General features: G+C 48.3%; 1 protein-coding gene across 3 annotated transcripts in view; it reads right to left on the bottom strand.

Annotated features, from left to right (window-relative positions):
* SMOC1 (SPARC related modular calcium binding 1) overlaps positions 1–11,824 on the bottom strand; it is a 157,134-nt gene extending 145,310 nt beyond the window's left edge. For all 3 annotated transcript variants that reach the window (XM_019451398.2, XM_019451399.2, XM_019451400.2), the window contains exon 1: positions 11,450–11,824. In XM_019451398.2, coding sequence (XP_019306943.1) covers positions 11,450–11,548 — 99 coding nt within the window. In that variant the 5' untranslated portion in view covers positions 11,549–11,824. The remainder of the gene's footprint in view (positions 1–11,449) is intronic.
* Between the last annotated feature and the right edge of the window lie 3,776 nt (positions 11,825–15,600).

Raw genomic sequence — 15,600 nt, 5'->3', positions numbered from 1 at the left:
AAGCAATTACTAGTAATTTATGTGGAAAAGTTCTTCAGCATTCCCAGACCCAAAAAATAACCTCTCAGGCTTTTCTGATACCTTAGGACACATCATGCTAACGGATGCACAGAATAAACTGAGATAAAGCAAGATGCTCACAGACAGAGTTCAAAGCTCTGGTGGCTTGATGCCGAGATGCTGAGTGTGGTTGCCGGGGAAGGAGCTGCACCCTGCCTCTAAAAGGGTTGGCTGCAAAACAAACGCTAAACGCTACTTTTGCTTTTTGCCTTCTTTTTGTGAGGACAAAAATCCTCCTGGGATTTCTGTCGGTTAGCAAAAACCGGTACCACTGCAAGTCTTTCAAAAAGCAAAGTGGCCGAATGCCCACTGTCCAAATATGGGAAATACCTGTATTAAGCAATTAGTATTCTTTGGTTGTGATATGGTATTGTGGGTAGGTTTCTTTTAACATCTTTGTCTTTTACAGATAGATTTGAAAATATTTACAGATGATAAAAATATAACGACTGGACTTGCAAAATAATCTGAACAGGAGCCTGGGGGATGGGTGGAAGAAACGAGATTGGCCAGGAGTCGCGCGTTACTGAATCCGTGTGTACATTCCATGGGATTCGTTATACTACTCTCTCCTCTTTGTGTATATTTGAAAGTCTTCATAATAAGGGAAAGTTTTTTTAAATGAATGGAACAAATCCAAAGATGAAGGAGAGTCCAAATTCTTTGCCAAAACCCTGCTGTCTTTTCCAGGATAGTCTGCTTACCCAAAGTAACACTTTTTATATAAATTTCCCCAAGTAATTACCTTGGATAAAATACTTTCAGATGACACATCTTCTTTCCAAATATTATAGGGAATTTCTGAAATATGAATGCTCTTTCCATAGGGTTACATAAAGAAGTTTAGTTCACAGAAAATACTATATAAAGCCCTATCAAATATTAAATCGATGACCAGTGTGATGGATTTCACACTGCTTGTGCATCTTTAGAAACTTATTCACCTTAATTTCTACAATCTTAGCAGTGGAAGACCTTTCTCATCCTGATCCCAAAGATGATAGAAACCATAAAGATGTAAAATTTAGTAGATTGAAACCACAGTCTTACCACAATGAAAGGCATTTGCCAGACATGACAGAAAAACAGATTAATATCCTTAGACTTAAAAAACAAACAAACAAAAAATCTCTTCCAAGTCAGCCAGTGAGGCAGGGAAAAAAATTACCACTGTTGTTTTTAAAATTAGCAAAAGATCTGGACAGATGATTCCCAAAAGAAAAGAACTTAATGTAGGATTGCCAGATAACAATGCAAGATACCCAATTAAATTTGAATTTCAGATGAACGACAAACAATTCCAGGGGCACCTGGGTGGCTTAGTCGGTTAAGCATCTGACTCTTGGTTTCGGCTCAGGTCATGATCTCATGGTTTGTGAGTTCAAGTCCCACATCAGGTTCTGTGGTGTTGGCATGGAGCTTGCTTGGAATTCTCTCTCTCTCTCTTTCTCTCTCTCCCTTTCTCTTTCTCCCTCTCTCTCTGCCCCTTGTGCACACATGTGTATGCTCTCTCTCTCTCTTTCAAAAATAAATAAACATTTAAAAACAAACAATTCCAGGTAAATAATAAGTTTTTATTTGGGCCATACTTACACTAAAACATTATTTGTTATTTATCTGAATGCAAATTTCTATAATTTATATTATTTTACATTATATTATTCAATTCCATTATTCAAATTTATGCAATTTACAATTTAGGTAATCCTATATTAGTATTTTTATTTGTCAACTCTGGCAGCCCTAAGCTAATGACCAGTAAATTTGAGAAAATGATCAACCTCATTTCTAATCATCCAGGGACAGCAAGGACAACAGGCAGAACAGCAGGAAGCACCAGCAGGGAGAAGGAACCACACAGGCACCAGGCCCTGGGCTGTGGGGAGGCGTGGCCTCGGGGCCCCCGGGAGGGCAGGAGGGAGGTGGCCAGCAACACAAGGAAGCAGGGGAGGCTGTACGCTTGGTTCAATGTCCCTGAACATGTTCTTCAGGGGAAAGGAAAAGTGTGATCAGCACCCTGGGACAGAGGGCCCCTTAGAGAAGCATCACTTTTATTATTTGCTCTTAAAACTTTGTTGTGATGTATCCAAATACATTTTTATCTTTTCTGGAAAACGTTATTATGTATCATGTAATGCATACAAAACAGAATTTAAAAACCCAGGTACTTCCCTCCTACTTTAAAAGTGGAAAACACTGGGGCACCTGGGTGGCTCAGCCAGTTAAACATCCAACTTCGGTTAAACATCCAACTTCGGCTCAGGCCATGAACTCATGGGTTCGTGAGTTTGAGCCCTGCGTTGGGCTCTGTGCTGACAGCTCAGAGCTTGGAGCCTGCTTCGGATTCTGTGTCTCCCTCTCTCTCTGTTCCTCCCCCACTCTCACTCTCGTGCTCTCTCTCTCTCTCTCTCTCTCTCAAAATAAAGATTAAAAACAAATTTAAAAAATTAAAAAAAAGGAAAACATTAACAATTCAACGGGGGCCTTCCATGTCCTCTCCAACGTGTCACTCACCCTCCTGGCCTCACGCCTAAGTAATCACTAACCTGAGCTTCAAAGTTACCATTGCCCTTAATTTTCTCATGCGTTTTTTACATAGGCATGCACTCCTAAACAATGTATCATTTTTGCATGCTTTGTCCTTTATATAAATAGCATAATGCATGTGTTCTTGTACATTTTGCCTTTTTTCACTCAACATTTTGATGATGAAATCGATCCACAATAATGAGCATAGATCAGCCATTTTTGGTACTGTGTAGTATTCTACCCCTTGTATATACCATAATTCTAGTCTCCTGTTGATGGGCATTTAGCTGGTTTCCAATTTTTTTATTGTTGCCAAACAACGCTGCTATGAACGTCCTTACACATGGGTCTTGGTATATATTTAAGCACATTTCTCTAGGGCATACATTAGAGTCAAATTAAAAGGTCAGTGCTGCGAAGTGATCGTGCAAATTTATATTCCCACCAGCAGCAATAAGTACATTTTATACCTATGTCCTGCTAAGGTTAATTGGAAACTCTCCTTTAAAGCAGATTGAGTTCAAAGCCTGCTGAAAATGAATAGGAGGCCTGGTCTTAGTAGTTACGAAACCTGAAAATCAGCCCCAAATGAGCACAGACTGACTGTCAGATGTATACTGAATCCAAGGGGATTTGGGCTGCATTGAGACAGGTTTGGAACTTTTTTAAAATCACGCATGTTTTCATCTTTATTATTGTCCTCTAAGATTAAAAAATGCTCATTATAAACAAAACTAGTTAAATAATTCCTAAAACACATCTCATAGAAATGTAACATCTCTATGATGGTCACCGTTAGCCACATGACTTACAATCTACGTGATTTTTTTTTTAATTTTTTTTTTAACATTTATTTATTTTTGAGACAGAGAGAGACAGAGCATGAACGGGGGAGGGGCAGAGAGAGAGGGAGACACAGAATCGGAAGCAGGCTCCAGGCTCTGAGCCATCAGCCCAGAGCCCGACGCGGGGCTCGAACTCACGGATCGCGAGATCATGACCTGAGCCGAAGTCGGACGCTTAACCGACTGAGCCACCCAGGCGCCCCTTATGTGATTTTTTTATACACAAACCAACTTTTTTTTTTTTTTTTTGCACAAACAGGATCAAATATTCTGATTTGCAGTTTACTTTTTCTACTGTTCAATATATCTTTTTGGTGAAAGAAACAATCTACATTTATCGAAAATTCTACTATTCAATGAACATTTACCAAGCACGTGTTCTTGGGCAGGATGGAGTCTATAAAGAAAATTAAACAACTCCACCATTAAGAGACTCCCAGTCTAAAAGGAAAGAAACTAATACACGTGGATCGTTGTAAGGGGACCCTGTTTATCAAGCACCTTGTGTAAGCCAGGCACTGTATTTGACCCTTAATGAATGCGGTAAGCAGAAACATGGCCCCCCAAAGATGCCCATGTCCTAGGCTTAATAATGGTATGTTACATGGCAAAGAGCAATCAAGATTGCTAATCAGCTAACCTTAAGATAAGGAGAACATCTGGACTCTCCCAGGGACCCAGTGCAATCAATTGTAAGAGTCCTTGGGTGGGGAGGAGGGAAGCAGAAGAGTCACAACCAGAGAAATGGAAGCATGGAAAAGACTTGGTCATCTATTGCCGGATTTGAAGATAGAAGGGGCTATGAGCCAAGGAATGCAGGCACTTTCCAGAAGCTGGAAAAGGCAATAAAATGAATTCTCTCCCCTACGGCCTCCAGAAAGAACTCAGCTCTGCTGCCTTTTTAGCCCATTGAGGCCCACGTCAGACTTCCGAACTCCAGAAATGAGCGTTACTTAAGCCAACGTCTGTGGTATTTGTGACATCCCACCAGCATCCTCCCTGCCCCCCTGGACATAGATGCTATGGCCTCCACAGGACAAATCAGGAAACTGAGGACCCAGGAAGTTAAATTACTAGCTCGGGATCACAGTGGCAGAGCCAGAGTCAAACTTGGGTCTGTCTACCTTCAAAGCCCGCCCTGAGGCTGCCGCACCACCTTCCTGCCTGTGGCCGGCTGCAACACAAGGCAGATGGGGATACGCACTGCCCCTGGGGAAAGCAAAGTGCAGGGTGCATACAGAACTCTGCTTGGGGCCAGCCTGGGAGGGCTGTGTGGAGCCTTTTGAGCCTTTCAAACGACAGGCAGAATTTTGACAGACAGAGATGGGAAGGAAAGGAAAGGTTAGGAAATGCAATGGAGCTCGGTGAGGCTGCACTTTGGGACACGTGGTAGTATCCAGCAGGACGCGAGGCTGGGCACGATGGCTAGAGACCCATACGCTTCCTGCGGGATAGCCACTAGCCATCTGTGGCTGGGAACATTAAAATTTAAATTAACTGATACCAAGTTAATTAAAAGTTCAGTTCCTCAGTTGTGCTAACCACATTTAAAACTTCAACGGGGGCGCCTGGGTGGCTCAGTCGGTTAAGCGTCCGACTTCAGCTCAGGTCACGATCTCGCGGTCCGTGGGTTCGCACCCCGTGTCAGGCTCTGGGCTGATGGCTCAGAGCCTGGAGCCTGCTTCCGATTCTGTGTCTCCCTCTCTCTCTGCTCCTCCCCCGTTCATGCTCTGTCTCTCTCTGTCTCAAAAATAAATAAACGTTAAAAAAAAAATTTAAAACTTCAACAGCCACATGTGTCTAATATTGGACAGTGTGGATACAGAACATTACCATCCTGGCAAAAAGGTCTACTGGGCAGGGCTGCTGACAGTGGGAAGTCCTTGTGTCCGAGCTGGTCAGTGGCACTGTGCCCCTGAGGGAACGATTCGTGGGCTGCCACAACACTCTCCACCTCACCCCTCGACTTACTCTCTATCTTATTTTGTGCCCTCTCCCCAGAAGCTCTGCAGACTTCTTCAAGAACAGATACACAATAAACATCCACAAACCTACTTAAAACTCCCAGCACTGCCCTAGAGATGCTTATCTGGTCCTAAAAATAAACTATTCTGGGAAGTAGGTCCAGTTTTTCTCCACTGTCAATACTTGAAAAAAAAAAAAAAAAAAAAAAAAGAACACTCAGCCCTTTTCTGAATCAGATCCACGCTGCCCTGTGAAATGGTTTTTAAGGAGGAGGGACAGAGCCGCTCACATGTATGGTGTATTTGTCAGATTACAAAGCACCTGACACATTGCCTGCCCAACCCCCCCAACTTCATTCAGTACTGTCCTCCCCAATCAGGGGAGGGGCTGTACCGAAGCTCCAGCTTCCCCCCCCCACCCCCCCCCGCCCCAGGGGCCTTTCCTGTTCCACAGAGGCTGCCCCATTCTGGTTCCCAAAAAAAGGAGGCTGAAATCTACATCTGGGAAGTACGCAGGGCTCCACACCTAACAAGCTTAGATTTCTGCCAAAGGTAAGATTATTTTGTGATCTAGCAATTGAGTTTAGAATGATGTCAGATGCAAAGGGAAATCCAATTAATTGCCATAATGACCTATGTTGCTTTGGGGTCTTTATGGGGCTGTTGGGAATGTTCTTGGAGATCCGATTTTCCTATCCCCTCGGCGACTCTGGATGCGTGCAGAGCATGTATGTACAATGCTAACCCTGTTTGGCAGGCCTCGCAAGCAGCTCTGATCGATTTCTCATCCGCAACTCAACCCTTGTCCTCTCCCAAACAGCCCCGCAGTGACAAACGAGGAAGGAGGGAGACTCCACACGGACATTCCCTCCCCTCCAACAACCACCACCCCCCCACCCCCACCCCGCCAGCAATGCCAGGAACTTGGCTGCTTAAACAATAGATCTCTATGTGGTCGGGAGAGAAAGGGTGCCCTGTACCTGCTAAGCAGGGCCATGCCCCCCCTCCCCCAGCCTCTGCCAGGGGGGTGAGGGAGGAGGCCAGAATGCAGACAGGCATCAAACCAGAAACACACCTCCCCAGCCCCCCACTGGCAAGTAAGGCTTCTGACCCAAGCATCAGCTAGTGAACTTTTCTCCTCTGCGGGGCTGAGGACTTAAGATGTACAGGGGTGATCCCCCCTGAGCAAGGGAGAGGGAAGACTGCCCACTGCCGACTCAGCCTTACAAATGAGCCCTTTGGCCAGCTGATGGAGATGTTGATGCCAGGGCCTGGGCCTGCTCTGGGTCTAACCGGCCAAAAATTGAAACGAAAGCCAATAATCACTCCCCAGTGTGGTATTTTAGGTAGGGCCATGCACATCTGGAGTGATGGGGGCGGAGGGGGGCGGTGCGGAACAGAAGGAGGCAAGATAGGAGTTCCTAGTCTGGGAACTTTTTGTTTGTTTGTCTGATCACAGGTGCCAAGAATTGAATGAATCATAAAGTTTGGTTCATGACACTCAGCACTGGTCTACACAGGGACCACTTTCATATTTCATTTAATCAGCCACTCCTCTTTACTAATGGACAAATACCTTCAAACCCATCCTTCCCTCCCCCTAAAGGTAGCCTACTGACACTAACTTACACTCACTGTGTGGTTTCCCCGGCCATACGGTTTCCAACCCCCTGCCCCCCCCTAACTTCACCCGGAGCCCCATGTCCAGCATTGCCTTGCTTTTCTTTTCATAGAGCAGTATTGTAGCTCTAAGTATTCTAAGAGATTTTTTTTCCTTGAATTTTAGCTCTTTTTGAGCTTACGAAACATAACATGTTCCATCTTTTGGTATATTTTACTTTACTTTCATATTCCCAAGGTTCGTCCATATTTTTGTACGTCACTGTTGCTCATTTGTTTTGCCTTAGCGTAATTCTCCACCGTGTGCGGGCATCAGTTCATCTGTCCTCCAACTCATGGGCATCTGGGCTTTTTCCAGGCTTATAGTGTTATGAAGAAGGTTGCAAATGTCCCCTTCTGGACACGAGTTTCTCTTGGGCATATGTACCCAGGAGTGGAATTGCTGGGCCCTAAGAAATGGGAATTTCAACCCTGGGAGATAATGAGATAATATCAAAATGCTTTCCACTTGATAACATTTCCTATAGTTTCTAAGATGATTATTTCCTCTTCCTGTCCTTCTCAATTTGGTTTCTTTAAATTTCCCATGTCAGCTCTATCAAAATGTTTCTGTCATGTTCTTTGCCTACCACATGAGTAGCATCTTGGATAAATCCTCCAGGTGGGAAAGAAAGGTTCCTGTCAGGCACACAAGTAATAAGAAGGGTGTCTACACAGACACAAGGACCCACCCCGGTCCAGACACCGAGACAGACTAGTCAAATGGAAGGGAATGGTCTAGAAGCTGCTTCACATTTGGCAAATGCAAGATAGAAAAGAGAATGAGGGTGGAGCCAAAGCCCCCATCCAAGTTTGTTTGCTCAGTCTCTCCTCCCCCAAACCTCCCATATCCACCACACTTACTAATTTTTAAACAAAGCACAAAAGCCTACAAATGGGGGGAAATCATTTGCGTAGTAACCAATTTCAGGTTTCAATGAGAGCAAGGCAAAAGTTGGTTCACCCAAGTGAACCAGATACAGGAGTCGGTCGAAGGTAAGAGTGACCAATTCTCACCAAAAGGCGGTCTGCGGTAAAGTGCCTGAAGAGTCACGCAGGAGTCAGGTGTTGAAGGTCAAAACAAGCCAGCGAGGGCAGAGAGAACAAATAATATACATAAAACAACTAAGAAATCAAATTCCTTGCTCAGGCTTCTGGACCTTCCCATTTTTTTTCCTATTTTCAAACTTCTTAAATCTTCTCCCTGCCTCCGGTCATGCTAAGCGCTAAGAAAGTGGAACCCATAGAATGCTGTTTAACATGCATTATCTGAATGTATTTGTTTTTTCCATCAACACCACCAGAGCCCATCCCCACCAGGCACTTGGCCCTGTGCTGAGCTCTGGGGATGCACCGGCAGAGAAGATGGGCCCGGTTCCCGCCCTCACCCAGCTCCTGGTCTTCCAGGGCAGACAGAGGCTTAGACAAAGACAGGCAGTTGACTTGGCCTGACCATCAGCCAGACTCTCTCAGCCTGGGAGAGCCCCTCCCCCATCCCATCCTGCCCTGAAACATTTTCAGTAAATTGTACAGGATTAAAGAAATGGCTGCCTCCTTCGTAATTAAAAGGATCCTGACCAGCATCCCAGGTAGCCAAGGGGCTGCTCAGAAGTCAGAGACCAAAAAATCAGGTGCTTCCTACATAATAGCCTCCAATCTGATACTTGATAGCTGTCGGTTTCCAGAGTCAAACAAATGTCAGGAATTTTATGAAGGCAGGAAGCACATAAGGGAACAAGGATTGGGGTCTAGGCCTCGAGGGAGCTCAATTAGTGAGCCAGATAAAGTTAAACCCAAAGGGCATGCTCTCGGTTTCCTAGAAAGCCAGCTGGAAAAGATGCCAATCCTTAAGCCTCTGTCACTCAAAAGATTAACAGAAGAGACCCAGGGGTGCCCAAGGGAATACTGCAACAAGCCAGATGTTTCTGCTCCTCCTGTGATACTGCCACTAGCAACCAGAGCCACACCTCTCAGGCCACCGAGAAGCCACAGAGGGGAGCTGGCGACTTTGGGGCTAGGTTGAAACTCAAAGACATCACCCTTTAGCGATTCGGACACCAAGAAATGCTATCAGCATGTTCTTACAGACTCCCCTGCTGCCTCTGGGCTCAGTGTTGTCTCACTGAGCCATCTCCTCCTCTAACAGGAAGGGCACCATGAGCAGGAGAGCACTCCCTGAGCACTCCCTGCAGCTGCTCCGTGGCAGGGAAAGCACGCCACCTGTAAATCCATAAAAAACTGGGATTTGGTTTCCAGAACTACATATGCACCACGAGTGTTTCAAGCCAGCCATTGAGCTTCCCCGAGACTCACTTGCAAAAAGGGCACTAAAAAGACTCACCTTCTTGTTCTTACAAGCGTAAGCCATCATGGAAGGTGCCAGCCCCATCGTTCCTAAATGACAGCTCTTATTGTTGCCCATAAATGTACCCAAGTAACCACATGATCAAAACAACAGCTTCCCCTTGGTACTTTCTAAACGTGTGTGTGTGTGTGTGTGTGAGAGAGAGAGAGAGAGAGAGAGAGAGAGAGAGAGACAGAGAGACAGAGAATGCAGCTGGGATACACACATAAGCCTATTTACAGTTCTTGCTTTGTTTCATCATGCCTATCAAATTCGTAAACTAAAGAAGCTGGAGGGAAACCTAACCAATGTCCCTATTTTCCCCTGAAGTCCCTAGCTTTCCCCTAAAAGTTGCTTCCTCCAATTTCAGAAGGCAGTTCTAGAAGGAAAGCCATATGGCTTGAGATGCTAGACATGCCCAGCAGCAAACCAGCCCCCCACCATTTGTCTCCGGGCCTCTCATGTGGGCGGGCATCCAGATTTCAGTCGGGGCGCTCTGCTCTGCGTCTCTGTCTTGACTGTTCCTAATTATTGGAGGGAACGCTGTGGCTCTCCTGACCTCGGAGTTTAAGAGCTGCGAGCCCTAATATCAAACCAAGCAGCTTCATTTAAAAGGCATCCTCATCTGCATCCATAAAAGTCCCTCCCGGAGCCCTTACTTGCCCCAGCTTCGGGAATGCCTGCTGTCGAGGATTTATGACACGCCCTGGATCTAATCTGCCGCACCTTAACTGCTGCTGTTGCACATCTGGTCATAAAAGCAAGGGCCGGCCCAACACGGGGACAAACACTTTTCTTTCCTAAGTGGCTGCAAATCTGATCTCACAGTGATAGCTTGGCTCCCCACCTCAGCAAGCCAGCATCTGGGCAGTCATTAAAGCTTGTCAACCTTTGCAAGGCTTTTTTTCCTCCACACACGACAGCTATAAAGATGATTCTCATACAGCAAGAGTTACGAATAAAGAACCTGCAATCTGAACAGGTGGGAAGGGGGTTAGGCCCGGAGATATCCAGGAAAGCACGTGCTGGTCAAGGAGCCAACCTTGTTTTCACAAAGATCCCGGCTACTTGCACACGGACACTCAGGCTACCCGTGGAAGCAAGCAGCTATCCTGAGAGACCGCCCTGACATACACTGCTTTTTGGCCAGAGATCGCCTGGATTAAGTTTGATCAAATGAGCCGCGGGGTTTAATAGTACATTTTTTAAGGCAACGGAATCCATCATTAGACCAACTGGGGGGAGAGGGGGGGCAATAATCGAGGCCAGCAATGAACACAATACGGTCAGTTCCAGGAGATTCTACAATGCCCTGGGCAGCCTGTCCTGTGCACAGAATTGGCACGTTTCGTTCAGAGACTCCAATCAGACCAAGGTTCAACAAGTAGTTCAACCTCCCAGCCTCGCAGCCAGGGGAAGAGACTCTCGAACACTGCGCGGCTCCTCTCCACAGCCGCCCCCCCCCACCCCGCCCCCCGCGCCTCCACCCCTCCTCCCGGGCTGTGCCCAGCAGGAGGGAACATTAAAATTATCTGCTGTGGGTTTTACGAGCAGCGATCGCTTTTTAAAACAACAACAACACAAGGTCCTTGTGTGGCTCTCGGGTAACCTAAAACTCTGCAGGCAGAGCTGCCCCCCCCCCGCCGCCTGCCAAGAACGCCAGCGCTCTGGGACCCGGACCGGGCGCAGCTTGAGACCACAGGGCAGCCGACTGGAGCAGAGAGCGAGCCTCTTTCGGACGCAGGAGGCACCCGCTCGGAGCAAAATGCCCTGGGAGAAGAGACCGGGAAAGAAAACCCACCAGTGACAGTTCGGGGGGAGGCGGGAGGCAGAGTCGGCGCTGCAAGGAAGGATGGGGGTGGGGGAGAACGGGAGAAATTTTTATTTCAGCAACTTCGCCCAGAAGCCCGCGATGACTAGGTGGTAGGTGCGGGGGGGGGGGGGGGGCAGGGGCGATACCTCCTCCCCCCTCCCCCAGCCCCAAGGGTTGTGGGCCAGGGACCTCAGTCTCCCTCCGCAGGTGGGCGCGCGGCCGGGGGCGCACTTACCCTGGGGCCAGTGGTGCGGTGGCCGCGAGCCGGGGACAGCTGCACCAACACGAGCAGCAAGTGGGGCGTGAGCAGACGGGCGCAGCGCGCGGGCAGCATGGTGCCAGCCGGGCCGGGCAGCCGGCTGCGGGCGGGGGGCGCGGGCTCCGCGGGGCGCACGGCCGCGCCTGCCTTCCTGCCTTCCTTCCCTCGGGGGCCCTTGCGGCGGCGGGCGGCGGGGCGGCGGGGCGGCGGGGCTGGCGGGGCTGCGCTCAGAGCGCGCGGTCATGAACCGCCCGGGAGGGGAGCTGGAGCGCGAGCGTGTGCCCTGCGCGCAGCGCTCGCTCGCTCGGCTCGGCCGGGCCGCGGCGGCAGCAGGTTGGACGCCAGAGCGCGGGCCATGGGAATTCCCGTTATAAACCCCCAGGAGGGGCGGGGCGGAGCCCGGCGGCCCTGATTGACGGGCCGAGGGGCCCGTAGCCGCCGTCCCTTTGGCAGGTGAAAGCCAATGAGAGAGCGGGAAAAGGGGCGGCTTGCGGTCAACCCCACTGAGGAGCGACACCCGCTTGCCGTGCCAGAGTCGGCTCCCGGAGAGGCTGGGAGGGAGAGGAACTTTCTCTCGGCCCTTCTGTCTTGAGGCAGCCTCGGAGAGCTCCGGCAGCCCCAACTCCCAGCATGCCCACCCGGCTAAAAATCGTGCCTTAAGCACGTGTAGTTTTCATCATAAGCCCACGAGTTGTCACAACAGGCCTGTAAAATAAGCAGGAAAAATACTCCTAGCCCCCCTTTTCTGATGAGGATACTAGGGCGCAGAGGTGCTGAGAAATCTGCTTCCCCGCCGCATCAACACCAAGAACAACCGAGAAGGTGGCCCACGCAGGCCAGGCTGTGACTTGCGTTGGGAGTGGGGAATGGGTGCATTCATTTGTTTCAGAGAAGCTTCGAGGGGGTGACACCCCAAGTCCTACAGCATTTTCCCCCAGAGAAGTGTCGAGGATATAAGGTGAAGTGGGTCCTAGGCATCTGCCCCCTGGGGAGGGCCCCTGTGGGTATGGGGTAATGCCCACCTGTGGCCCTGTGGTAGCTCCAGGCCTCTTGGCTCCCCGCCTTGGACTGGAGGGCCAAGGGGCAGCCACTCTGTGGCCTAGGAGTCCTGAAGGAGGAAGTCAGAGGAGGGCTCTTCTGTGGGGGAGCAGAAGAAAAAAATATCGATGGGGAGGGGTCTGTGGGTGCAAAGACCCCACGGCTGGGTCAGAGTGGGGAGAGGAGACCTCTCCTGGGTGCCCAGCCCACTTGGAGATAATAGCACAACACAGGGTCCAGCGGATGTTGGCGGGCTCTCCCCAGGGTGGTCCCCAAAGGGCCATCTTGGGAACAGTTCCAGCTGCTTCACACCAGCTCCTCGAATGGAGCCTGATGATCCACTACCCTCAACCCAAGAGAACCCCGGTTTCTCTTTTTGTGCGGAGTACAACCCTTAGTGTTTACTTCCATTGGTATAGACCACTCCGTTCACGAGGAGGGAATCTTTTCTCTAACCAGACGGGAAGCGGCACCAACAGAGCTTAATTCCTCCTCCCTGTCTGCGCCTAGAGGTCCTAACAAGAGTCAGCTCTGCTCCCTTACACCTTCTCTCCCGGACTGTGTGAACATGCTTCCCGTCCAGCCCCTGCGTTCAGTTTTGCCCATTCCCCTTGCCTGCCCCCATCCAGCCTCCACCCTGCATCCTTCCAAAGAGCAAACCTGAATATACCACTCCCTACTTAATAGACTTACACTCTCCCCAGTGCCCTCAGATAAAACAGCCCAGATTGGATGCTGGAACTGTAACGGAGTGCTCGTGGTTCTCCAAACAAAAGTGAAGAACATCTCTAAGAGAATTGCCTGTCTTCCTCTGCTGAGAAATGACACAGTGGTCAGACAGGCTTTCCGACAGGATGGGTTCAAATCCTGGGTCTGCCACCTAGTGGCATAACCTTGCACAAGTCAGTTTCCTTGTCTGGGGTGCAGTCTTCCCCTCTGTAAAATGGGAATGAAAATAGTCCCTACTTCATGAGTTGCCGGGATCTAAGGAGATGGTTAAGTGAGAAATAGCGCATCTAGCGTAAGAAGAGGGCAAGACAAATGCCTCATCTCACTTTATCCTCAGAATGATCCTGTGAGATAGATCCAACTTTACAGGTGAGTAAATTGATACGCCACGAGATTGTGACTTTCTTCCCTCATTTGGCTGCTAAATTCCATCCACGATTCAAGGCCAGGTGTTCAGATTCTAATCCTGTCTCTGTCATGTGGTGACTACAGTGTCCAGTCTCAAATGCCATAGGGCTCGGTGTTCCCTGTGTGCACACTGGGAATTTCTTGAGCGATCTGCAAAGGACCTGACACTTTTGAGCTTCGCTGAGCTTCTGGGGAAGAGCCTGGAAACAGCCTCTGTGACCTGGCATCCTGGGGATTGGCCCCAGCTGGACTTGTGACATTTGTCCAGTACTGCTGTGCCTCATGCAGCCCTTATATCAATTTCCGTGTGCCCCATGTATTTGCCCAGCAGGGGTCGGCAGGGTGGAAATGTTATCTTTGGGCTCAGCAGCCCGACAGGTTTGTTCTGACTCTACCACCTGGCCTTGTGCGCACCATCGAGCTGGTCAACTTCTTTCCGTTGCTGGAATTATTGAGAAATCTGTTGGAGTAAGTAAATACGCCTGCAATGGCCCCCAGTATCTGGCAGCACAATGCACCCAGGGAAAAGGCATTGCAATCGTCCTTTTCATCCATAACACCACATGCTGCTTTCCAGCCAGAAAGCCTATTTCCAAGCGGTTGCTGGTCCAAAAGTCTACATTTTCTGGATTTCAACCATGTAGCTCAGTTTAAAATATGAGCAACTGCTTTCCAGTTACTTTGCTCAGCAAGTATTTTCTTTCCCTCCGGTTGGCATGCAGGCCCTGTCGTAACCATGGCCATCATTCAAATGATGCATTTTCTTCTCCCGACTCCTCCCAACCCCAGAGAAGGTTAGAAATTCCAGAGAACTACTAGTCCCAAACAGCGTCTCTCTGCCAGGCTCAATCTTCTGATCCAAGCAAAAAGTGAAATTGACAAGTTCCTTCTTTCCCTGGAGGCCAGGCTTATGGTCCAAAAATAAATCTAGCTATTCTGGCATCTGGTCTGTCCAGTTTCAGCCATACCCCTTGCCCCTGGGACTTCTATTTGCAAGGGGATATTTCAGTAGAAGAAAAATAATACTTTATATCTCATATTGAAGCCCGAGGGCCTCAAATATTTAGTTCTAGCTACAGATGCCTATCAAGTCTATCTGTGTTTCTGTATAATCCAGAGGAGTCTTGCCTTGCCTCATTTCCATTTACTTTAACAAGCAGTTTGGTGCCTCTCCTCCTGTGCCCCTGTATCTTGCTCATTATTATGAGGAATCTTTGGACGCACGCCCTGCCCTCTGAGAAATTACAATCTAATTTAAAACACAAAGCAGACAGATACTTGGAAACAGATATTTAAAAGCAATGTGTTTGGGGGACCTAGCGGGCAGGGAAGGCCTCATGGAGAAGGTAGGTCTTGAACGGGGCTTTGGAGAAAAGTGCTTCTGTAATATAAATATACCTTGATTTATATTTGCTTCCCTTGTGGCAACAGCTACCAACAGGAAAAGGTGAGTTGTGTCCGAGGTCTTGGGCTCTTTTCACATACACTGCTGCACCGAGAAACCTGGGACACCAAGAATCTTGGGTTTAAAGAAAGAAAGGTAAATACGTGAGGTGATGGATATGTTTAATTAAGCTGATGGGAAAAAACCTTCACAATGTATACATATAACAAATCATCATGTCGTACCCTTCCAATATCTTATAATTTTATTTGCCAATTATACCTCAATGAAGCTGGAGAAACAGACATGTCAAAAAGAATTGAGTGACTTAAACAATTTGGAAGCTTACTTATCTCTTTCATACACAAACTCCCTTCAAAGTCGAGGGTAGCTCCCTCTAACCCAGGTTTCTTCTAGCATCCCTGTCATTCTTAATAAGCAGCTTCTGCCTCAAAGTCCAAGATGGCTGCATAAGCTCTAGCGATCACACCTCTTTTCTAGTCAGCGGGGAGGAAAATGGGTAAAAGAAGAGAATGCCCCTCTCACATTTTATTGTATCCAAATGACC

The sequence above is a fragment of the Panthera pardus genome, unplaced genomic scaffold (genome assembly GCF_024362965.1).
Source record: "Panthera pardus isolate Hobbes unplaced genomic scaffold, ASM2436296v1 HiC_scaffold_24, whole genome shotgun sequence".
Classification (NCBI taxonomy): Eukaryota; Metazoa; Chordata; class Mammalia; order Carnivora; family Felidae; genus Panthera; species Panthera pardus.
Note: the sequence above shows the minus strand (reverse complement) of the source record. Positions and strands in the feature narration are given on the sequence as shown.